Here is a 25,867-nt window from a genome sequence, read left to right as displayed (position 1 = left end):
CCCACAATGCAATGCAGACTCTCAGCCCCACCTCAGACCTCCTGAAGCCAGACCTGCCATTTCTTTTTTTTTATTTTTATTTTTTTTTATTTTAAATATATTTTATTGATTTTTTACAGAGAGGAAGGGAAAGGGATAGAGAGAGAATCATCGATCAGCTGCCTCTTGCACACCCCCTTCTGGCGATGTGCCTGCAACCAAGGTACATGCCCTTGACCGAAATCAAACGTGGGACCTTTCAGTCCGCAGGCTGACGCTCTATCCACTGAGACAAACCGGTTTAGGCCAGACCTGCCATTTCTTAAGGGGCCCAGCAGGGAAATGGTGCGCACGTTACCATGAGAAGCACTGATCTACAATAGCCGTCTGCAAACGCCAGCGTGCATAGGGGTCACCTGGAGGGCTTGGTACAGCGTGTGTCGCTGGACCCCACCCCCAGGGATGCTGATTCCGTGGGTCTGGAGCAAGGCCAGAGAAGGTGCCTTTCTAGCAAGTTCCCAGGCGGTGCCGATGCGGCTGACCCAGGGAACGTACTTTGAGAACTACTGCTTAACACAACAAATCCAGTCAACCGACCAACCAGCCAGCACATGCCTGAGTCCCTCCAGGAACAGCAAGTCGCTGTGTCCCCAGCAGCCTTCTCCCTACCCCACAGGGGCTGTGCCAGGCCGGTGTGGCTGCTGAGGACTCCAGCTGCTGGCAGAGGTCGCTAAAACTTCCCCGATCACACAGAGGAAGACGTTAATACAGACTGAGACGGGTGGTGGGAAGACTCTGCGAGACCGTGTTTGGCCCGGGGAGGGACCTGTGGTTGTGGGAAGAAATCTCCTTGATATGAACCACTCTTTGCTTGCACCACGGGCTGAAGGGAGGCAGCGGAGCCCTGCGCTTAGTGGCTGTGTGTGGACAAGGCCACTGATACCCTCAAGCACAGGAGAGGGAAGCCAGACCATAATCAGGGTTCCCTGGGGCTCGCAAGGGGGCTGGCGTCCCTCCTCACCACGGCTGGGCTAAAACAGGCCCGAGGGAGACCACGTGTGAGATAGCATGTCTGTTTTCCAAGAATCTGCTGGCAAAACCTGACACTTACCCTGGCCTGCTTGGCTCAGTGGATAGAGCGTCGGCCTGCAGACTGAACGGTCAAGGGTTTGATTCCGGTCAAGGGCATATGCCTGGGTTGCGGGCTCGATCCCCCAGTAGGGGGCATGCAGGAGGCAGCTGATCAATGATTCTCTCTCATCATCTTGATGTTTCTCTCTCTCTTCTTCCTCTCCCCTCCTCTCTGAAATCAATAAAAATATATTTTAAAACAAACCAAAAACACTTCCCTCAGTCTGCGAACTCTGCAGCCCAGGCCCCTCTGTGGAGGGGGCGGGAAGAGCGCAGGCCCAGGAGCGGGAAGCCCACCTCTGCCGTATGCTATCTGTGTGACCTGGGCAAGGCACTTCGCCTGGGTCTCTGATCTCTGTCTGTAAAACAATGCCTGCGACAAGGATGAAACAAGATCACAGGCACACAACCAATGATCATTCCTTCGTTCCTCCCTTGCTTTTCTTTTTGCCTGAATTGAATGTCTAACCTACCGGGAATTTAGTTCCCCAAGGAGCACAGCCTCTGCGCAAGGCCACTGCATCCTAACGCTGGAAGCGCCACTCACTCAAGGGCAACCAAAAAGACGTGTCTGCAAGGCTCAAGCTCGGGAGGAAACTCGACCTTTCACGTTATGCAAACCCACACAGACGTCTAGTGATCTTTAGAGTCTGGGGCAGGCTGGCTCGGCTGTGGCTGAACTGGGAAGCAGGCATTCCCTGTTGGGATGGGCAGAGGGGGCATGGAGGAACAACGGAACGAGAAATTCCATAGACACCTGAATGTCTAAGTCTCCAGTCTTTTCATTTGTTCCTCACATAATGTCTGCGTCTAAGTTACACTAACGTGGCTCCAACCCAGATGGTGGTTTCTTCAGGAAGGGCTCACGGAGAGCTGGTGTTCGGGTCTGTATGGGTTCTTGGGAAAAGGATGTAGTTCCACTGGAGCTGGACTTGGTGAAGGTGGTGATGCCCTCATCACCCAGGGGTTTGGAGGGCATAGGAGAGTGGGCAATGACATGTACCTCATCCTCTAATCATTCAGGACAGCAGACAGGTGTATTTATCGTGCCTCTGGCCTTAGGAAGAAACCTCTCCAGTGGACTGGGGACCCCAGGTCTGACATGGCTGCTTTCCTCCCATTAGCCACATCCTGACATCTGCTGCTGGGCCACGAAGCCTGGCGGTGTGACTTCCTGGCAACTCAGAAACTCCAGGGTGGATGGAGGCTACTTGACAAGCTGGGGAAATCTACACCCAGTCCAAGTGGACAGTCCATTTCCAAGTTCCCCGAGCCATCACCCGTCCTTACGGCACTTACATAAGCACTGTGGCATTAGGACTATATGTCCCTCCACGCCCCCTCCTTCCCATCCCATCGGTGAAGGCGGCAGCTTGCTTTGCAGGTCAACCACAGCTGAGCCAGCCTGCCCCAGACTGCAAAGCTCACTAGGATGTCTGTGTGGGTTTGCATACGGATGTGAAGCATTTGGCACTGAACTCGGCAAAGACAGTTACTGACGACAATATGGTCCTCTCTACTGCCAATGCCTTCACACCTCAGGGGCAGGCTCCCCCTTCCATCAAAGTCCTTGGGGGCTCCTTCAACGTCATTCAATCCATTCTGCACTTACTGAGCACCTACTATATGCCAAGCCCCCAGGAGAGAATAAGAATGCTGACTAAGGAATGAGAGTATCAGAGAATGGGAATAACCTGAAGTCATTAAAAACCATCTTGACTAGATGAGTATAAACATGACAAAATACATGTACTAAAAAAAATGCCAAGTAGAAGAATCATACAAAAAATGTGTCTATGACTCTGTACAGAATTACATTTTGAACACTCCGCTCTAAACACATAGAGTGTCTGTCTGTGGCTGGCAGGGCACAGGGTTACTGCCTTCTTCCCACTTGTCTACCATGCTGATGTCCCGGCTTTCCATAGTTAAGCATGTACTGACTTTCTCATCTGAGATCAACTTGTAGAAATTGGTAAATACAGAAGTGAGGAGGCAGATCTTATTACGATGTTAAAAAATAATTACTAATTATGAATGAATAATTCATTATTCCGTGGGTGCCCATGAGCACACTGGTTAATGAGTCCACAGCATATGTCTACCTGACGTACTGCTGAAATCCCTTATGTGCCATGTACACGCCAATACCCTCCTAATTAGTGCCGGGGACGGTGGCAGTGATGGTTTCCTGTGCATTCGGATGCATCACATGGATGGAACAGTCAACACAGGCAGACCTTTACCATCCATTCCCACCCACGTGCCGATGACTCCCCTGGCGATGCTTCTCACCAAGTCAGATTTGCATGATCCAAGGAACTAGTGGAGGTCCCACTGGCATCTCTCGGCCAAGACATCCTACACTCGTGTTTCCTCCACCAGATTCCAACTCTTCTTCTACCCTGAGTCATCCCTGACCTCTCTCTCCACACCGAAGGCTAATGTCCATGTCCTTCTCCCAGCATGGACAATGCTCTTGTTGGTTTTGCTGTGTGTGTGTGTGTGTGTGTGTGTGTGTACGTGTGTGTGTGTGCTGAGACCCCAGGCCTAATCAGTTTCTTTTTATCACAGCAACACCTCCTCACTGCACCCCCAACCCCAGCCTCCAGAGGCGCTACTGCTGACAGCATGAAATCCCTGCTCTTTAAAGGGGTCCAGAGGCGCCCACCTACTCAGCTTCTTGAACCTCACTCTCTGACACCCCTTAGCTGCTGGTACCTCTCTGCACATGCCTCCCTATTTTGATCATATTTGTTTAGTTATCTCTCCCCCGCCCTTCCCCCCCCCCTCCCCCCCACCCCAGGCCCTCCTCTTCCAAGCCTCCTGCAGGTCTCTGCTCCTAAAGGGACCACATTGTACTCGGTGCACACACAGTATGTGGGCCTGCCATGTGGGCCTCGTGGGAGTGCAAGCTCCTTGAGGACAGAGACCATATCGTATCCATTGATACCCCCAAAGCCCAGCACTGTGCCTGGTACACAGCAGACACCCGTTTGTTGAGATGGAAGTAATGACGTTAGAATACTAAGGACCACTCAAGAACAATGTACCTTGTAGGCAGAGAGCAGCTAATTCCACAGCCGTCTCATATGGGCATTTCAATCTTGAAGAAAAAAAAAAAAAAAAGAAAAGAAATAAGTTAATTCTGTACATGGACTTTAATACTCATAACTATACAAAGTGTCATTCAAGTCACTGGTCAGAAGGTAGTGATCTTTAGGTCATAATTCTTGATCTCTGGTTTCTAGTTCAGCTGTCTACATTAAATAATGCAACCAAGCTGACTTGCGTTACATACTTCCCAAAGTCAGTTCTCATCGTACGGTGGGAGAATCCAATCTAGGTCTAGGTTTATCAACCCTGTGGGCAATTTTAGCAAATTTCGCAAAAAAAAAAAAGGGGGGGGGGAGGGGAGTTTGGGAAATAGAATGAGAAGCCTTTCCTTTGGCTTATTATTTTTAAACTTTTTTTTATCTTGATATAGTACATGCACCTTTCCAAGTTGCCTTAAACCCTTCTGGAAATGAGGTCATACTATTAAAAGTAAGCAGACAGACACGGCATCTGACAGTGCCAGGACAGTTGGATACACTCAAGCATTCTCTTAAGTCTAACTGAGATTGAGCCATAGACAGGTATTACTGCAAATCAGGATCTCATTCGTATTTCACATGACACATTTAGTTAGAAAAATAATAATGACGTTCATTAGTATAGCACTTCATAGTTTTCAAAGCCTTTCATCTTATATGATCCCATTTGGTCAATGAGCAGAGTTTGTAAACCCCTAGAGCACATGTGTCAAACACAAGGCCCGCGGGCCAAATCCAGCCCGCCAGGCCTTGCAATGTGGCCCGCACCGCGCTGTCATCACTGCACTCCGCTGTCAGTTTATGACATTGTCAGTTTATGACTGTTCAGTAAACCATTCGGCCCGCGATTTAGGCTGGATTTTAGATTTTGGCCCCTTCTCTGATTGAGTTCGACACCCCTACAGAGTGTCCTTGGTGCTCCCTATCCCCCATTTGGAGATGAGGTGCTGAGTGCAGGATTGCCTTGCCCAAGGTCATCCAGCCAGTAGGGGGCAGTGCTGGGACCAGAACATCCACCTGCTTTGAAGTACAGACAGTGCAACAGGCTGAAGTGCATGGAAACTGCAAAGTGCTATACAAATGCAGGGTGTCTGCCATTGGTATTTTTCCAAACTGAGGACATTTAGTAGAGTCGAGAGGCCTTCAGGATGAGGAGCACGGTATGGAGAAAGGGGGAGGGAGGTCAAAATACACACACACTCATAATACACACATCAATCCAAGATCTGTATTGCATGGCTGAGGAAGGCAAATGTATACACTGTACAATCTACGTGTTCTATTAAGGATTTTATAGTGGGTATTCTAGGGAGGGTTTGCAAATTCAGAAATCACATTTTCAATTCCCTCAGAATTATATTCAAAATCAAAATGTACTCTTGTCAATATCAGGTGTTGCATTTTAGATTCAGTAGAATCTTAAAAGTTTTTCATGTACAAGAAAATAGTCAATACTCGGGCTGAAAAATGACTCCGCTGTAAGAGCTAGGACTGTCAGTCTCCTATCTTTAAAACAGATGAACACTGCGTGTAAAACCAACCAGGCCAGTGCCCATGCTCCTTATCCTCCCAAAGATCGTATAGCCAGAGGCCTAGTGTTTAAAAACCACTTTTGCCGAAACCGGTTTAGCTCAGTGGATAGAGCGTCGGTTGCGGGCACATCCCAAGAGGGGGGGCGGGGGGTGCAATAGGCAGCTGATCGATGTTTCTTTCTCATCGATGTTTCTAGCTCTCTATCCCTCTCCCTTCCTCTCTGTAAAAAATCAATAAAATATTTTTTTACAAAAAACAAATCAAAACAACCACTTTTAAGAGGGGCAGAGGAAATGAGATGAGATGTCTAAACCCTCTTCTGTCGGAATCAGGACATTACCTCTTTACGTTATTTGATGCCGATGGCGATGAATGAAAACTTTTTGACTGTCCAAATACTTGTAAGTGTATACATACTAATAACGTATCTTGCTTGCGAATACGACAAAAAGCCATTATGAATGGGGCAGTGATGCGATCAGGGAGAGAATAATTCCCAAATACACATCACTTAAGATATTAAATGCTCTTGGAAATGCTTCAAGCCATAGAGTAACCATTTAAAATAAGATGATGACAGTGATACAAGTATTAAACTCACTTTACAATGCCTGGAGTACTTTTTTTTTTTTTTTTTGAATTTTGAATTTTGAAAAGGGAACAAGGGTAAGAGAATTAAAAAACAAAAACAAAAACAAAACAAAAAACAGTGAGTCATTTAGAAATAGACTATATGATCTATCCTGGGTTTAAGAGTTAGAAAAGAAATGTACTTACTTTCCTGAAAGAATGTCATGCCTGAGTTGTAAAACAAACAGGTACCTGACAAACATATACAAAAGTCAACAGAGGATCACTCTTTCCCCCGCTTGATCCTGACCGCCCAGCAGGAACCCGCCCCGCACGCAACCCCGAATTCTGCATTGTAAGGAGGGAGTCCAACTCCAACGGGAACGGTGGTGGAAGCATCCCTCCCGAGTCTGCATGAAGGCATCCCAGGACCTAACCAGGAAGGGGAGTGCATGCAGGAACTCGCAAGATACTTGGAGCATGGAACATGGGGCACGGCAGGGTCCAAAGGCGGCTTCCACGCCCCCTCCGTGTCCCGGGAGAGGGCCAGGCACCGCACGTGGCGCTCACACACAGCAGGCATGTAACGTGTCCAAGCACACGGGCAGGTGGAGCCACTGTGTGGAGCCCTCAGCCAGCCCCACTGGGGAGTCCAGAAAGGCTGCCTCAGACTGTATCAAAGAGTTTACAGAGGACTGTCGTCAGCAGCTATGTAAGACTCTTTTTCCTGGTGCAGTTTAACTGCAAACTCCATCTTTTAAAAAACTGTGTACAATACTCTGGTTTCTCTTCAGATCGCATAAATCTTTCGCCTTTTAAAAAACTGTGTACACACACACACGTACACACACACACACACACACACAATTCAAAAATCCTGGAACTAAACTGCAGCTGCTATTAAAGGAGTAATAAAAAAAATGGGAAAGCAAATAACACATGTAGGGTTCACTTAAGTTAAAAAAAAAATAATAATAAATAAATAAAATAAATAAATAAATAAATAAATAAATAGTGTCTTGGCCTAAATAAGTAGTTTCTTACCAGATGCACGTGAGCACGGAAGCGCTTTAGAGTGCTTTGTGAAAACCGAAAGGCTGCCCACAGTCCCCGCTCCATACCAAGGGAGTCGGAGTCCCCAGGAATCTGACGTGTTTCTGATTCACACCACCCCAGTGCCAAACCACTGGCTTTGATGAGAGCCAGGAACAGCATGTTTCACAAAGGACTCAGAAGGAAAATACTAGAATAACTGAGTTTGTTTGAACGATGGAAACAATGCCGATAGTCACTCTCCGTGGCATGGATATAGGACCCAGAAACCAACGGAGTGGAGGGGGGGGGGGTGAGTGAAGGTTCATTCCAGAATGTTCCTGCCTGCGACAAGTGCTTAACCACCACTGAACTGAGTATTCCCATCAAGGAGGACAGTGTGATGTGGCCCGAACTTCCAATTCCTACAGGAAAACCTAACCCCATAGGCCTCTCCGATGGGGAGGGGGGTGAAGGGGGATAAGCAGTCTTTGAAGTGCTGCTTCGATGGTTCTCTCCAAGCTAGTGGTCCACCATGGACTACCCAGCACCACCGCTGTCCATCACAGACCACGACAAGGAGGTTCTGAAAACATCGGGCAGGACTGGGCAGAGAATCTCACGGATAAAAGGGTGGCTGGAGGGGAATGCCACGCCTAAAATGTTTTAGGTCTCTTTTGCTTCAAGGCTGTTTCTGAAGTCGGGGAGACATAAAAGAAAGCCAGTGGGGCTGCAAGATAACATAACGAGATTCTAACGACGTTGGCATTGTAACAACCACGGGGATATTTTGAAGTCCCTTCAGAGATAATAAGATGGCAATTTTGGACTGAGAAAGGCTCTTCCAATCCCTGCCTTCCCTTTTCTTGCCGGGACACAAAAAATAAAGTGCCACAGCACAACTAGCCAAATCACCCGAGGTCAACCACACAGAAATGTGAGAAGAAAACAAACCCTTGCACGCTGACCCCACGAAGAAAAAGGTCAAATTAAGCAAAGTGTGGGTTTTCAACAGAATACTGAGATAAGCACAGGCGAAATGCTCAGACCTGTTGCTCAGAATGGAAGGGCAGCAGAGGGAAGGGGAGGCAAACCCCCAGTTTAGGGAGACCCATAACCTACATACACGTGAGGCAAGTGCGAGGGGGGGCGGGTTTCATTCTGCATTCTGTCCTACCTTGTAAACTCCTCACGAAGGTTGTTCGGTTCTGAAGAATAATATTTAACTCGAAAGTGCAAAGCGTAAGCAGGTCCAACTAGACATTTGGAGATGGCAGGTTGAAGAAGATCGCGGGGTGGACAAAAGGAAAAACACATTAAATCAACACATTCAGCAGCGCCCTGGGAGGGCATACGACGAAGCTAGAGAGTTCTTTTCCCTCCTAGGCTGGAGAGCTAAAAAGAATCATGGCAGCAAAGGTGGTTTCCCTGCTGGAGGGAAACCATGATCCTCTAGCGCAGTGTTTCCCAAACTTTTGACATATGTGTACCCCTTCTATAATTTTCGTAACGCTGAGTACCTCTCATACCCATGAGAACGTAGAATTAGGTGCAGCTAAGCACAGTGCAGTACATATCCCAAACAAACTCCGGTGCAACGCGTACCCCCACCAAACTCTTCCCTGGGGGTGCACGTACCACACTTTGGGAAACACTGCTCTAGAGCAAGCATGTCAAACTCATGGCCCACGGGCCACATGGCTTGTTTATTTGACCTGTGTTAGCCTTTGAGTTTGACATGCTTGACCTAGAGGCATTACTAAGAGCTGACATTTCATTCTCCCCGCTGACTGCCATGATGCTCCACACGGATATTAACTTTTTACAAAATACTGATGGCTAAACTTTAGTAGTGACCCACAGGTTGAGAATTGCTGCTGTAGAACCCAAGACCATCGGAAAACACAGATATGTACATTACGATTCATTAACAGTAGCAAAATTACAGTTATGAAGTAGCAACAAAAATAATTTTTTAGTTGGGGGTCACCACACCATGAGGAGGAACTGTATTAAAGGGTCGTGGCATTAGAAAGGTTGAGAACCACTGGGCTAAAGAAAAGTGACACATAGACAGACGAGTGTTCTGTAATCTAAATACCACACCTTAAAGCATGGAATTTTAAAAAATGACCCAAGCATTCACAACACGGAATAAATGTGGTGGGGACCACACGGGTAACACCAGAGCTGGGCCTGGCTCACGGAGCCCTCCTGCCCCCCACTTTCTGAGTCCCCTCGATCACTCCTTAGAGAGGACTGTGACAATGTCAGGTCCTGCTTTCGAACAGCAGATGAGTCGGATCTCGCTGGCAGGGGTGAATGACTTCAAATGAGAGCACAGTGTTCGTTTTTTTAAAAATATCTACTAAAGACTCTCGTTCCAATTTTAAACTCGAACACGTGGCCAGAAAATTTAACTTCTCAATTTTCAATTAAGAAATTAAAAATAATCTGCTTAAAATGGCATCTTTTTAAACGGTAGTTCCCAAGTTCTAGTGAAAACAGAATACTTCAAAACACTGGCAAAGGAGTGTTTGCTTTCCCGATAAAAGAAATGGATGAGTAGGCCAAATTCGGCTTACTTACTTTTCATCTGCTTTTTAATGGGTTTGGAAAGATCCAGCCAGTGCTGAAAGAAAGAAAAAAAAAGTGTTTCTTTAGGAAGAGTGCATCAGCAGGAGCATATTAGTACAGACCCGAGTCACACTCCTCTACTACCCATAGTAATTCTACCCGTAAAAACCAGAGGCTGGACCGGATCACGCGTTCCTGGGCTGGGGATCTGCACACTGCTTGGGAAGGTATAAAAAGACAATCCACTTATGCACATGGTGAGTTTTTGCTGGGAAAAGGGCCCATCATTTCCGGAAGCTTTTCCAAAGAGGAGCCTGAAAAATCTCAAAACCCTTTAACTAACTGGTCTGTGAAGTCCCTTTGCCAGAGGAGCCAACGGCCTCTTCCTTCTGAGTTCCTCAAGTTACAATCAATCTCCCCCAATTATTCCAAGTCTATTAATCCGGTAAAGACTACAAGCTGCACTGCTGAGATGCCCTAAACTCTACAATTGTAAAACCTAGCTCTAGCAGATTTGGCTCAGGGTCCTGGGTTCGATTCCTAGTCGAGGGCACATGCCTCAATTGTAGGCTCTATCCCCCAAGCTGGTGTATGTGGGAGGCAACCAATTGATATCTCTCTCACATCTCTCTCTCTCTCTCTCCCTCTCTCTCTCTCTCTCTCTCTCTCTCTCTCTCTCTCTCTCTCTCCCCCCCCCTCCATCTTCCCCCTTCCACTCTAAAATTATAAAACCATAATTCATGAGCCCTTTATTCTTTTGCCTGGGAGATGACCCACAATGAAGATGGAAGACAGGCAGGGACTTGCCTGAGAAACTTCTGCTCTGGTCAATGAAGGCAACTCAACTTCCTCTAGTTTTTACCAGAACAACCACTTCAATCTTACCCATCAAGGCAATGACAAAACCATTACCCGCACAAATCTGTATACACACACACGCACACACACAGAAAACTTCTTTACAGAGGAGTTTTCTATAACATCCAAGTTCTTGAGGCTGCAGTCTTGATGAGCCTTGAAAGCTTACCCTCCACGGAAATGGACATTTTTGGAATGCAACACTGTAAGCCCCTCGGCGGGAACTAAGCCCCGGTTGGCGGGGCCCTTGGTTCACGTCATTTCTGCAAAGAGCATGGCGCCCAGCCGCCCCTTATTAAATTCTTGAGACATCCATACATGTCCAGCCTGTTCTACGCAAGGCAGACTTTCCCTGTCACTTCCCGCACACTGTTGAGAGCATCAGCCGGAGGGACACAGCCAGAGTGGGTTTCTCCCGAGCTGTGCAGAACCAGAGGCCATTCTGCCCATTGTCAACAGACTCGCAGAGGCAATCTGAACCGGGCACATCCTAACAATGAGCAAGGACGGGGCTAAATTAGCACTGTGTGTACTCTACCCCTCACCGGAGAGCCCATTAGGGCTGCGTGGGAGGAGCGGGATAAGGAAGCACAAAAGCAAATACCAGATGAATTATAATAACACAATGCGCCGTGAGCAGTGCAGTGGGGAGAACGCGGGCTTCTGTCCTCTCCACTCCCCTCTCCACTCCCCGGCTAAGCAACCGTGTCACAAAAGCTGCAGACCGCCGCGCCGGGTGCCATCTCACAGGCACACGTGCAGAATGCTTTTTCTCTCATTGTGCACGGCTCTGGATTGGAAATGACCTAAATGCCTACCAACAAAGACGGAGTTTTAAAAATGGCTCATCCATGTAATGAAATACTATTCTGCCTTTCAAACTGATGGGGGCCTATGGTTACTGATGTGGCAAGAGACCCACAGCACAATGTCAGATGAAAACAATCAGGTCCCATTTACACAAAATTAGTATTTTCTGTCCAGCTTTGTCCAGAAAGATTTCAAGGGGTTATTTTTGGATACGGGGGTATGAACACTGTTTACTCTTTTCTTTTCTTTTCTTTCTTTCTTTATTTATTGACTCTGACGCATTATTATTTCTTTTACTTTTACCAAGAAGATTATTTTCCTGGGTGGACATTTGCATTATTATTTCTTTGGTCGTTTGCCTCTCGGGCAGTTTTCAATGATCCATTTGCCTCATTAGAAGTAGATCTCGCTGCCGCCCCTCAACCAGGCGGAAAACCCTGCACTTGGCCCCGGGGAGGAGAGCAGATACAGACTTGATGGAAGTATCATCCTATGTATTTTCCTGCCAAAGTAAGTATCATGCGAATGGCTATGACTAACGCGGTTCTTCTCCCTTTCCAATGAATCCATCATGACTGGGCCAAGGAGGTCCTCCCTGCAACCAGCCTCCTACGCTTAAGAGCCCAGAGGCTCCGAGCTTAGAGGGGCGTCGCTCCATTTTCTTCCTATCTCATGTCTCCTTATCACATTTTGGACAGAACAAGGGTAAGCCCCACTAATCCTCTGTTCTCCACCCCTCACCTGGATCCAAGTCCAACCTGTTTCCTTAGGCGTGGTTTTCCCCTGGCTGAGCGTGACACTCGCAAAGACCCAGGTCCCACCCAAGATCCATACAGGCTCTCAGAGTGGGCGTGTGTTTCTTTTAAATATTTTATTGATTTTTTTACAGAGAGGAAGGGAGAGAGATAGAGAGCTAGAAACATCGATGAGAGAGAAATATCGACCAGCTGCCTCCTGCACACAGATGTACCAGGGATGTACCCACAACCAATGTATATGCCCTTGACCGGAATCGAACCTGGGACCTTTCAGTCCGCAGACTGAACGGTCCACCGAGCCAAACCCATTTCGGCAACAGGCGTGTTTTTCAAAGGTGCCCAGGGTGCCCATTAAACACTTAGGGCTAAAGTCCTCCCACATCCTCTCCTGCCCAGGAACGAATGGCTCCGAGGGACCTTGGGGATCATGACACCTCTGAAAACCGCTCTCTGAAAACCGCTCTCTCTCTGAGCTCTGCGAAAATCTCAATTTCACAGTTTACCGGCCACCCGTCTGCAGCCGGCGTTAACTCAGACCGATCACGGCTAGATGCCTCTACTGGACAGCAGGCTGCTTTCCCCTCTGGCCACGCTGCCACAGGAGCTCCCTTATCCATGCCGGCTGGCCTCCCTCCTTCCTGCCCAGCAGCCGCCTGGAGCCCTGCCCAGAGCAGGCCCTGCCAGGACGGAGGCCTGCGAAAAGTCTGGGGCGTGCTAAGCGGGGAAAGGCATCAGAAACAGCTCCCTTTTTTTTAAAGCTCCTTGACCCTGGGGCGCCCAGACGCGATTAGAAACCCAGTCACCGTCCTAAAATGAGAGATGATAAAACCTACATTGTATCCAACCAGTTCAAAGTGACCCAGCTTTCTTCTTCACGGTGGGAGCTGACCAGACTTGAACCACTGCTACTTGATCCCACAAAACCACCTCGTAACGAACACCGGGCACGAAGGCCCTGCGTGGCATTTAGTAAATCGAATCCTGGCTTTGGTTCGGGGGCCTGTAGCAGCAGGACCCGTCTCAGATGTCCACCTGCATCCTGGCTAACCACATCCAGGCCGCCTGTCAGCAAAGGCCCCAGCAACTGGCTCCAGCCCGCTTCACAGACGATAAAAGCATCGCTGGAAACAAGTGCATTTTTGAGCTCCGAGGGCAAGACGTTTAACCCAAAAACTCTAACGGGTATTTGAAAGGGGGTTTCTGATCTGAATTTCTCACCCAAGTCTCATCCAAGGGCACACACAACCCTTGCCATAAATCCTGACGTGAGATGACCTGGCAAGGCCCATCTGCTCTAATTGTTGCCACAGGACTGGCTGTGACCCGCCTGAGGCTGGCTGTAGGATGTCACCGTGACTGGCACCTGGAATGTGTGTGGGCTTGGTGGGGATGGCTCATGAGACGGAGCCCTCAACCTGCGGGATCTGAAGCGACCTCCAGGCAGACAATGTCAGAACTCATGGTGTGGTGGTGTTGGGAGAAAACAAGACACACTGGACCCTATCACATCCATTTCCTTCTCAGGCCTCAGAGCCGATGAAGGTGGCCAGGTGGCCGTGGAGAAGGCGCGGGAGAAGGCCCAGGCTCACAGCGCTAACCAGGAGGAGGCAGGAGTCTAACTCCTGCTGAGTCAGCAGCCAGCGCTGGGTCTCCATGCCACACGCAGCTGGAAGTGCCTTCTCCGTGGTCCATGGGAGGGATCGCTCCTCCTGCTCACCATTCACACCAGCTACTGGAGGTTTCCTGGGGGATGTGTCCATGTCAGCTGCAGAGACCCCTTTACCAGCAGCTTCCCACTCACTGCCGGTATTTGCACCGGGCAGGAGAAGACTCGCCCTGCAGGCATTCAGAAGCAAGGCTGCGCCATTTCTGGAGCCGCTTCCCACGTCCCTGTGCTAAAAGGAAGGCTGCACATCACATTTTAGGACCCAGCCCTGCCCCTCCCCTGGTGCGTGGCTGTGAGCGAGGGGCCCCCCCTGAGCCCCGGTGTCCTCCTCTGTGCACTGAGCTAGCCCCTGGCACCCTGGAGAGTCAGCTGAGTGTCCATGGAAACTACACTGAGCCATTCAGATGGAAGGACCGCGACTGGCCCCGCTATTCTTCGTGCTTACACTCCCCACATCGGGAGCAGGAGGGGTCGCGCTGTGGTTTCCACACAGGCGGCAAATGCGACGACAATCACCAAACCACCAGCGATGACACCCTCTCATCCTTTCCTCGCAGCGCTGGGCCCCTCATCACCCACCAACCCAATGCCACACGACAAACACCAGAGGAGAACCACCTCCCAAGGCCTGGGAGCAATGCCCAAATCACCTTTCCCGCACTTCCTGCTGTAAAACTCACCACCATAAAACGGCCCCCTTTTATGCTGGGCGGGGCTGAGGCGTGGACCGACAATGGCCACACACACCTGTGGGCCACCTGCCCCGGGGGTGGGCAGGGCTGCTCCTGCTTCATGAGGAGGTTAATATTATCCCTCAAATCCCGCTGCTCCTATGCTTGGCAGTCCTCTCAGCCTCTGTGGCCCACCCCACGTTCACCCTGCCCCCCTCCCACCCCCCCACGCCTTGCTCAGCTTATCCGTACTGCTTAGGCAGCCAGCCCCCGGGCTCCCCAAGTGGAGGACTGAACCCCTCTGCTCCAAGGACACCTGGCCTGGCTCCGTCACCGGAATGCGACTGCAGTGGCAGGGCCCAGCTCGCCTCTGCACTCTGGAGCTTGGCATTGAGTAAGCTCCAAGCCAAAGTCTGCTCAATGGCTATTGACCGAACGGTCTCTTTCAGTGTGTGTGTGTGTGTGTGTGTGTGTGTGTGCGTGCGTGACGTTGCCATGTGCAATGAAAGGAAAGTGCGGGGCTTTGGAAGGAGCCCAGGTTCTGAGTGGCACCTCTGTCCCTTGCTTTGACTTTTACAAGCTAAAGTGTCTCTGAGCCTCGGAGTCATCATTGGTAACATGGGTCTGTCCCCTGGTCAGCTGAACAGATCATGAATTACGTGAAGCCTTTAGTTTCCTCAATCAGAGGGGGCGGGGGTGGGGGGTGGGCACCTCAGTAAACAGCAGCTGTGAGAAAGCTGGGAGGTGCAGGCTCTCCCAAGAAAGCTTTGATATGCAAAATCAGAGCCCCTGCCCCTGCCTAGAGCTGTTTAAAAGCGAGGTCTACTGAGAGGACTGCCAGGTGGACTTCCCGCTTTGATATGGGAAAGGAAACAGGAGGCCCCGGCCCCAGCAGCTAAAAATAGGAGATGCCAATAGACTCTGACCTTGCTGCAGGGCTGGGCAGGGCACTATGGAAACCAGGCCTGGCTCTGCAGGGAGCTGGGCTCAGAGCTGGTGACTTACTCAGAGGGCTGTGCCAAGAGCTCGGCCTGGGCCAGCCCTCTGGTTTGCATGTCAGGGGCTGGGAGGGGGTGTCGATCCTTGCAGGAGCTTCAATTATGGAGTCATAAGCCAGGTGCCCATCTATTATCCCACTGTCCCCAGAAACACACCCACCGTCACATCCGGTCACCAACTGCACTGTCCCAGGTTCCCAGAAAAAGCAATGATACCCCAGATGTCGAAGGGCTCTTGTCTGGATGGCTAAGGGTTCGCCCCCAGGTGAGACAGCCTGCAGGTTCCAGCTAACCTCAGCCTGCCACCTCTGGGCTGGGACAACTTCTGGACCCCTTCAGACTGCCCGGCTAGGGAGAGGAAACCCACACCCATGTCCGATGACAAAACCGCGTCATCTGTTTCTTAGTTCACAAAGCCCCTCAACTTCCCTGTGACACAGACGTCACCCCCGTGACAAAGACCGAGCCTCGAGAGCACTTGAGCCTGAAATCGTAAAAACCGGGCTTGCGTCAGGCTGTGCCTCTCACTGAGTGACTTGCCAAGGTCTAAGTCTTCGGGTTCACCATTGTGAACGGGGTGGGGAACGTTTTTTTTTTCTGCCAAGGGCCATTTGGGTATTTATAACATCATTCGCCGGCCATACAAAATTATCAACTTAAAAAGTAGCCTGCTCTATTTGGTCAAACATTTCATGCACTCGCACCTAATGCCTTGGCAGGGCCAGACCAGATGATTTCTCGGGCCTAATACGGCTCTCGGGCCGGCTGTTCCCCACCTCGGATCTAGAAGATGGAAATACGTGTCTCCTAGCATCTCTCCTGGGTCTAACGACTAGGGCTCTCAGGTTCTCTTGGCACAGCTAAGTCACCAAGATCCACCCAACTAAGAAGAACAAGTCCTAAGTCTTCGCGACTAATCAGAAAGGCTTCGTGTATTTATATACACAAACAAGAACCCCAGGCCAAACGAGCAAGCAGCCACAGAAGGCTCCATAAGCTCGGCGGTTCACACATTGGAGGAAAACCCTCTGAGAGCTCAGGGCATGCTCCGGAGTCGGAGTGTCGCCTGAGACGGTCTTGAGGGATGGCCAGACGTTGAAATGGGGTGAGAAAGGGCATGCCAGGAGGGGAACCAGCACCAGCAAAGGCCCAGCAGTGAGTTCAGGCATGACCTGCACCAGCCTGTAAGGAGCCCAGGTGAGAGAGAAATCACACCGGTTGGCAGAAGGGGCCTGGGGCTGCTGGGGCCACACGCTCCTGGGCCCTGGAGTCGGGCAGATGAGGACCTTGTCCCTGCTTTCGTGGGGCAGAAAATCACATCCGTTCACAGAGCGGGATCCTGGAAAGGCTCTAGGGCCTGCAGAGAGCTAGCATCTGCAGGTGTCTGACCTGGGAAGAAAGCCTGGATCCCGCTGTGAACACAGCTCCTGCCGCGCAGTGACAGGGCACCGGAGGATGGAGCAGCTGGCAGCCAAGCGAGCAGACGTCTTTGACTTTCTGGGAATCCCAGTGGCTGGAGAGGGGTCATCTGGGGAGGAGGTCGTGCCACCAGGGCAACGGGCACTAGGCTTTAATGCACATGTGTCAAACACAAGGCCCGCGGGCCAAATCCAGCCCGCCAGGCCTTGCAATGTGGCCCGCACCGCGCTGTCATCACTGCACTCCGCTGTCAGTTTATGACATTGTCAGTTTATGACTGTTCAGTAAACCCTTCGGCCCACGATTTAGGCTGGATTTTAGATTTTGGCCCCTTCTCTGATTGAGTTCGACACCCCTACTTTAATGGCAGAAATGAGAGAGATCTCCTCCCTCCTAATTAAGACAAGATGTGTGGGGCAGACGTGCCTGCCTCCTCTTTAGACTCGGAATCACTGAATATTAGAACTGGAAGAGCTTAGGGGAGACTAGGTCCAAGAAACCCATTTTACAGAACAAAGAACACTTGCCTAAAACCCGCCAAATGAGTCGGGGGCAGAGCCAGACACAAGGCCCAGGTGTGACTGCTAGCCTGGGACCACAGATACGATGAAGTCAAAACCACCACACGGTATCCCACGGGTTAAAGACACAGGAGAAGGCAGGATGGAGAGAGTTTTAGGAAAGAGGAGAGCTGAGGAGAGTTTCAGAGAAGAGAAGAGCTGGGGACAGAACTCAGGAAGCAGCAGCTGGAAATGGAACTGTCCTGGTAGGTTTGGGGGGGAAATGCTGGAGAAACAGGCTACTCCCTTAAGACAAGATGGCAGGGAGGACTGGTTTGTCTTCAGGGAAAGAAAACCAGGAATTTGAGCTACATGAGCTCAGTCTTCTCAGGAGGAGGTAAGGCTAACTTTGAGGTCTTGTGGGGGCTGGATTACATATCTGTGATCAAGATTTAGAAGGGGAACTGTGGGGCACATAGGAGTCCATTGGGGTCCTGACAGGTGTGGCTCAGTTGGTTAGAGTGTTAGCCTGTGCACTGAAAGGTCATTAGTTCAATTCCTGCGTCAGGGTACATGCCCTGGTTGGAGTTCAAATCCCGGTTGGGGGGTGTGCAGGAGGCAACCAATTAATGTTTCTCTCCTCTTCTTTCTCTCTCTCTCTCTCTCAAAAAAAAAAAAAAAAAAGACAAAAATCGAAAACCATATTTGAAAAAGAGTCCATGAGGGGCTAACGAGGCTGCAGAAGGAGCTCTGGAGTTTGGACTGCTCTGAAACTGTGATCTGTGCTGGTGCCAACAGGTGCCGACAGGCACAGCCGTGACTCTCCAGCAATGCCTGGCAACCGGGAGAAGCAGCAGAGCAAACAGATGGGCCTGAATGTCAAGGGGGGTTCCAGGGACAGTCATGGGGACAGGAGACTCAAAGGGCACAGGAGGACACAGGTGAGATGGCGGAGGCTTTGCCAAGCCTGAAAGAAGGCAAGGGCAGTGGGCGGCTGGGAGAGGGGAGATGAGGCAGGAGGGGATTGTCAAGGCCAAGGCTAGATGTAGAGGGCCTGGAGAGACAGAATCAAGGGAAGTGGCCCTGGAATGGGGGACAACAGAATTCGGGGTCTTGGAATGGTGACAAGACCCAGAGTGCCTGTGGGTGAGGTCTGGTCAGATGAAGCTTCAATGAGGGGAAACAGTGTCCACAATATCTGGAAGGATCAACCAACCACCTGAATTCTGAGGTGCCCAGAGGCCTTGAGGGATGGGGAGAACATTGCTGAGGTCAGAGGGCAGGGAACTGGGCAGGAAGGTGGGATGAGAAGGGCTGGTCGGCCCCTCCCCAGGGCCCTAGTGGGCTGGAGGGAGAGTCTGCAGATGGGAAATGGAGAAGAATTGAAACCGTTAGCTCAGGATACTGTAACTAGGATAGGCTGAAGTCCTGATTCCCTGTGTCATCTGCACATTCAGCATCCCACTAAGTCTTAGGCAGACCCAAGTCCCAGGCATCGACTTTGAGCATCTTCACTTTCCAACTGTCACAGGGGGCTCCCAAGATGTAACAAAAATTGTCTTTCAGGTAGAGAGGTCTCACCACATATGAGGAGCTCCTGGTTTTTAGCTTAAACATCTCCTATCAAGGAACTCACCTTTGTTTCTTTTTAAAAATATATATACTTTCATTTATTTCAGAGAGGAAAGGAGAGGGAGGGAGAGATAAAGACATCAGGGAGAATCATTGACCCCCCCCCCCTGCCTCCTGCACGCCCCCTACTGGGGATCGAGTCCACAGCCTGGGTATGTGCTCTCACAGGGAATTGAACCGTGACCTCTGCCTGAGCAGGGGACCCAACTTTTCACACACTACAATGGCTCCGCCCCTCATCCTGTCTATCCCTTACTCTGCTTTATGTTTCTTCGCACTCATTACTCTCTGTCATCTTATAGTATTTGTGTTCACTGCTTTATTTATCCACCGTGCTCAGAATGAGAGGCACTCACTAAATATTTTTAGATTGTTGAATAAATTACCTCCAAAACCCAAAGCTAGATTTTGTTGGGAGGGAGACCGAAAGTCATTGCTGCTTTCTAAATGAGGGATTCTGAAAGGTGTCAGTTTGCTCATGCCAGCCTCTCCACTGTGAACGCTTCTGTCCCGGGCAAAGCAAGGGAAGTCTTTGCTGACCTAACACAACCTCCTGGAGCCCGCAGATGGTTGTTGAGCAATGCCAAGACTGCTCCGCCTGCCCCGCCCCGAGCGGGCTGGGGCTCAGCCCTGTGCGCAGCACCTGCTCTCCACGCCCAGCGAGTCTTCCCCAGAAGATGGTGGTGCAGCCCCTTCTGCTGGTTAAAAATAAAAGCAGCTCCACCGGGAGAATTCCCACAATGTGTCTGCCTTACTGTGCCCGTACTGCATCCCTACGCGTGGAAATGCTTCCCCAATGCATCCCCGTGCGTGAGATAAATGTTCCTTCCCGCTTCCTCTCCTTATCCTAGTTACAGCTGTTGGTCATCTCAAGGGTGGGGCATCGTGGATGCATCTTACTGGAGCACCATCACCACCATCCCAATGCTCATCATGGCAACAACATCACAGTTTCGCTCCTATGTTTCCCCTACCAAGTCCTAGCCACCGTGGATCTGTGATTAGCAATGAAAAGCTGACCGGCCCTGAAAGGAATCGAAGGGGCACGTACCGCGACCTGGGCGGAGTCGAGGAACTGGAGGCCAAAGTAGTCTGTCTCCACGAGGTCCAGGTGGTACACGATCTGATCGAACAGGTCCTGGCCTTTGGCATGTTTCTGGAAGGCAAGTGGGCAGATGAAGATTTAGGACATGTCAGCCAGGGAACAAACAAAAAGATTAAAAACAAAAACAAAAACACTTTTCTCTGTATTTTGCATAAATGTATATAACACAGGATGCAAAATTTAAACATTTTTAATTGGCTGTAGTATGATACAGACTCATGATTAAATCTAAAACAACACACACACACACACACACACACACACACAAAAAAAAAAAAAAAAAAAAACCAAAAAAAAAAAAAAAAAACCCACACCCCACAATAAAAAAACAACAACACCCCAAAAACCCACCAAACAAGGAAACCGACACCTTGAAAACCTGGTAAATAAAAGGGAGGGGGGACCAAACACTGATCCTGTCTTTATTATAGCCCTTAGGTAATCAAGGAGTAGAGGACGCATATACAAGAATTAACTCAAAATGGATCAAAGACCTACATGCAAGAGCTGAAAGTATGAAACTCTCAGGATAAAACATAATTAAAATATAGGCATGAATTTTCATGACCTTGGGCTAGACAATGGTTTCTTAGATGTGACACCAAAAACATAAGCAGGAAAATAAAAAAATAAACTGGACATCATCAAAATGTAAACCTTGGGTGCCTCAAAGGACACAAAGACGTCAAGAAAGTCCGAACACAACCCAGAATGGGAGAGTTTGCAAATCACATGTCTGATAAGGGCTTTCTATCTAGATGACAAGACTACTGCAATTCAATAACAAAAAGGCAAATCCCCCATTACAGAATGAGCCAAGGATGGAGAAGGAGAGTTCTCCATAAGCCCATGACACAGTGCTCAGTGTGACTAGGGAAATGCAAATCAAAGCCTTAACGAGACCCCTCCCTTGGATGGCTATCATCAGAAAGAGAACAAATCTTGGAGAACCTGGAACTCTCAAATACTGCTGGTAGGAATGAAAAATTGTGCAGCCACTTTGGGAAACAGCCTAAAAGGTCGTCAGACGATAAAACACGGTGTCCACTTCACTCAGCAATTCCACTCCTAGGCATCTTAGTATACTCAAAAAGCATGGCAGCATGATCTTCACACTGAAACGTGTATAAAAATCTTCAGAGCAGCATTATTCCTTATGGCCCCAAAGTGGAAGCCACCCAAATGTCCATTGACTGACGAATGGATAAATAAACTGTGGCCTTATGCATCAAACAGAAACATTATTTCACCAAAACAAGGAATGAAGTTCTGACACATGCTACAACATGGATGGACTCTGGAAATTGAAAACTGAGTAGAAGAAGCGAGTTATGAAGGACCACATAGTACGTGAAATGTCTAGAACAGGTCAGTTTAGAGACAGAAATTAGAGTAGGGTTTGCTTAGGGCTGCAGCGTTTGTGGGGTGGTCATTCAGGTGATTACAGTTGTTGTTGTTGGGTGTTTTTTTTGGGGGGGGGGAGGTGAAAAGGCCAGAGGTTAATGAAATGTACTAAGATTGATTGTGTTAACAGATGCACAACTCTAAGAATATACTAAAAGCCACTTGGACTGTACACTCCAGACAGGTGAATTGTATTGTGTGTGAATCTCAATAAAGCTTTTGTAAATAGTAGATGGGCAGAGTTTTTCATTTATTTCCAACAAATAAAGGAAGAAGAAAAAAAAAAACTGCAATATCTCACATTGGCAACTTCTACCAAATGGTAGGCGCTAAGCATTGGGTACCAGCGGATACCAGCATCCCAACAGGAGACATACCTCCCGTTACCTCCCTCCTGGTGAAGAACACCCCACCGCCAGACACAGAATCTCCCTCCCCTGTCTTCTCTCGCCACAGCCCTAGATCCAACTGCCAATGCCAGGAAATACAGAGCAATGCTCTAAACTACCAACACTTGATAAGCAGACTAGAAAGGAAGAAGAAGCTGTGATTCCAATTACATTAAAAATTATGTACACGTTCGTGGATCGCTTGATATAAACAGGAAACCTGCAAAAACTAGAATAGCTGTGTTCCACCGTGCCAATGATTCATTAGCAGGTTTCCTTGGGATAAAACTAGTTAGAATGCAGCTTAAGCAGCGGAACATAGCAAATAGAATTGGACCGGGCCCAGCTCGTGTGGCTTAATGGTTGAGCATCAGCTTATGAACCAGGAGGTCACAGTTTGATTCCCAGTCAGGGCACATGCTCAGGTTGCAGGCTCGATCCCCAATGCGGGGAATGGAGGATGCAGCCGATGAATGGTTTTTGCTAGCATCATTGATGCTTCTCTCTCTCCCTCACCCTTTTTCCTGAAATTATATATATATATATATATGAATGAATGGATTGGGCTGGGAGGGGGCAAGAGTCCTATGCTCTAGTCCCAGATGCACCACTAAAGGTGACCTGAAACCATTCATAATTCCCCCAAATCCTTGTGGCCAACCTGGGCTTCTCTTGTAGCTGCAAACTGGCAGTGATGCCCTGAACACACAGGGCCAAATGCAACTGGCCCCATAGCCAACCTCCTCCCACCATCCTGGATGTAATTTTAACACACTCAGAGTATGAACTGAGAAAACATAGTTCTGCACATGGACAAATGAGGGAGGTCAGCCCAGGTTTCCCTCAAGGTCATTCCAAGACTTGCTTTTCTGATGTGTTTCTAAAATGGCTCTTACTATAGCAGGAGCTCATGGTGGAGGCTGGGAAAAGAACCCGTCTTGGGGTGGTGAGTGCCTCTGCCAAGCCAGACGGGCTCCTCTCCTGAGAGACCCTCAGTTGGACTGAGAGGTGGCAGACAGAGGGCAGTGGGCAGGAAATCCATTTTTACTCCCCCCATCCAGCTCCCTTCACCAAGGATGTTGTTTGGTTTCTTCTGCTGGAAAATAGAATTCCCAATGGCCCTTTCCAGCTCTCAAAAGAAGCTGGTAAAAATGATGAGGGCTGAAATCGAGGGGTCCTAAGAATAGAGTCCCAGTAGGTTAGGGGTGGGACGAAGACAGCAGGGCCAAGGCCACAGAACTTGAACCCACCACTTCTCATTCCTCCCAGTCTGCAGGGTGGCCACTCTCAACACTGAGAAGGCTCCAGATAATGAACTCACTGCACTGCCAGCCAGGACTCCCACCGGGGGCAGCCCCGAGAAGCCCACAAAATGTCATCTCAGGCTTAGCCCACACATCCCCTCCTCAATAGCTTGCTACCCCCCACACCAGGGCAATAGGTGCCCACCCCACCCCACTTATCACAAGCACACTTATCACACTGCACTGCAGTTGCCTGTGCTCCTGTTACTGACCTCAGACTGAACACTCCCTGAGGGCAGGACCAGCCGTGTTCATCTGAGCACCACCTCTCCGCCATCCCAAAGCAGTGTCTGATTGGCACACAGCAGTGCTCCATAATGTCTGTTTGCTAAACAGATGGAAGGATGGAAGGATGGATGGATAGATGGATGGATGATCGGACGAATGGATGGAAGGATAGAAGGATGGAAGGAAGGACAGAAGGATGATGGATGGATGGAAGGAAGGAAGGAACGAAGGAAGGAAGGAAGGAAGATGGATGGATGGATAGGTAGATGAATAAGAGGTGTGTATGGGGTCTGGGGCCAAGAAACAGGCCTTCCAGATGGGCTGTGCACCAACAATAGACTGATATTTCATAAGCAGCAGGCCTAAAAATGAGAATACCCTCATTAAAATCTTTTCAAATGAAGTATCTCAGGAACAAGCACCTAGGAACGGTGCTCTACTTCCAAGGCTCTTTCCCTAAATACAGTTGTGTGGCTGTTGTGTGAAGTGCTGTCCAGTGGTTACAATAGGCGATCCATTACCGTGACAAGACTAGAAGCCACTCCTTGTCAGCTCATCGTCAACTAGGTCTCCCCTTCTGTGACGAATCCATTCATTCAACAAATATTTGCCAATTGCTCATCAAATGCCAGCCATTATTCTAGGTGTTGGCGTACACTGAGGCCACAAAGTCTAGAAGGGAGTAGCTACAGGAAGTCCTCACCAACTAAGTCCTTCCCGAAAAGCAAAGGCATCCAAACCTGGGGCAGCAACACCAGTATCTCCCTGCCTTCCAAAGCAGAATATACAAAACACAAAACCTTACTAAGTCCAGATCACCATTCTGGAATCCCATGGTGCTCCGTCTACTTTAGGACACACAGAGCAAGCTGTCCCTGAGCACAGCAGGGCAGAGAGGGCTGCCCTCCAGCCTTGCATCCTCGTCACCTGGTTTCTCTTCCTCCCATCTCAACCCATCAACTTTTAAAAAAATTGATTTCAGAAAGAAATGGAGAGGGAGAGAGAGATAGAAACATCAACGATGAGAGAGAATCATTGATTGGTTGCCTCCTGTACACCCCCTACTAGCAGTTGAGCTCACAACCCAGGCATGTGCCCTGACTGGGAAGTGAACCAGTGACCTCTTGGTTCCCGGATCGATGCTCAACTGCTAGCCACACCAGGTAGGGCTCAACCCATCACTTCTCACAAGGACCAACCACCAGTAGTTTTGAGTGGGGATGTCTCTCTGTAGCAGCTCCTTCAGATCTGACAGCAGCTTCAGGAAACAAAATCTTATGCTGAGGAGGCTAAGCTCTATGGTAAGCATGAATCTTCTACCCATGAAATTATGGGGGGGGGGGATTAAGCTAGTTTTGAAGTCGCACCTTAAACTGCCACCGTTACAGTCTCAGGGCGTGGAAAGTGTTTAGTTAAGATGGAAACGTTATTAAACGTGTGGATGGAAGAACAGAGCAGGAGCTCTGCCTGCCAGCAACTTGTGGTACCAGACAGCACTGAGCCTCTCCCCTGCACAGAGACTTCAGCAAGGGGTCCCCTGAACCAGGTGACCACAGTCACATAACTTTTATTACACTGTATTCTAATGGGCCCATTTTATCATGAGTGTGGCTGTTAACCTCTTACTGTGCTTAGATTATAAATGAAACTTCATCACAGGCATCTTTATAAAGGAGAAAATATAGTATGTCTACGGCTCTGTATTATCTGCAGTTTCAGCGTCCACTGTGGGTCTTGAATACATTCCCCGTGGGTAAGGGGTGGGGGGTGCTGTTGTCCCATCTCAGCCATCAGCAAGACTTGGTGACTCAAAACCGGAATGCCTTGATGCCAAGAGCCTACAGAAGTGCCCATCATCTGCTGGATGCCAGGCCACAGCTTGTACACCCTGCCTGCCTGTTGCAGCGTGCTTCCATGTTTATCCAGGGCCTGTGACCCCATTTTCCAGAGAAGGAGACAGATTTCGCTTCAGAAAACCTATGTGACCAAGTTCCTATTGCTTGTAAGTGGCAGACCTGGAATCAGGACCCAGCTCTCCTGAGTCTTAGGTCAGAGACCTTTCTACCTCATCCCTCCGCTTCTCTCTAGTCAACTCATCTGCCTCTTTGGCTCCAAGCACACGCAACATGTCCTGCGGACAAGAAAAGTGTCCTAAGCCCAATCCGACACGCATCTCCTGAGCGCCTACTTTATGCCCGGTCTGAACTA

General features: G+C 49.3%; 1 protein-coding gene across 5 annotated transcripts in view; it reads right to left on the bottom strand.

Annotated features, from left to right (window-relative positions):
* Nucleotides 1–25,867, bottom strand: part of EPB41L4B (erythrocyte membrane protein band 4.1 like 4B) — a 112,511-nt gene that overhangs the window by 61,228 nt on the left and 25,416 nt on the right. For all 5 annotated transcript variants that reach the window (XM_084899306.1, XM_084899308.1, XM_084899307.1 and 2 more), the window contains exons 2-6: nt 20,281–20,385; nt 9,930–9,972; nt 8,518–8,596; nt 6,516–6,560; nt 4,164–4,216 (exon numbers count right to left, since the gene is read on the bottom strand). In XM_084899306.1, coding sequence (XP_084755432.1) covers nt 4,164–4,216; nt 6,516–6,560; nt 8,518–8,596; nt 9,930–9,972; nt 20,281–20,385 — 325 coding nt within the window. The remainder of the gene's footprint in view (nt 1–4,163; nt 4,217–6,515; nt 6,561–8,517; nt 8,597–9,929; nt 9,973–20,280; nt 20,386–25,867) is intronic.

Source organism: Pipistrellus hanaki (genome assembly GCF_964339955.1).
Source record: "Pipistrellus hanaki genome assembly, chromosome: 11".
NCBI lineage: Eukaryota > Metazoa > Chordata > Mammalia > Chiroptera > Vespertilionidae > Pipistrellus > Pipistrellus hanaki.
This window is presented reverse-complemented; position numbering and strand designations above follow the sequence as displayed.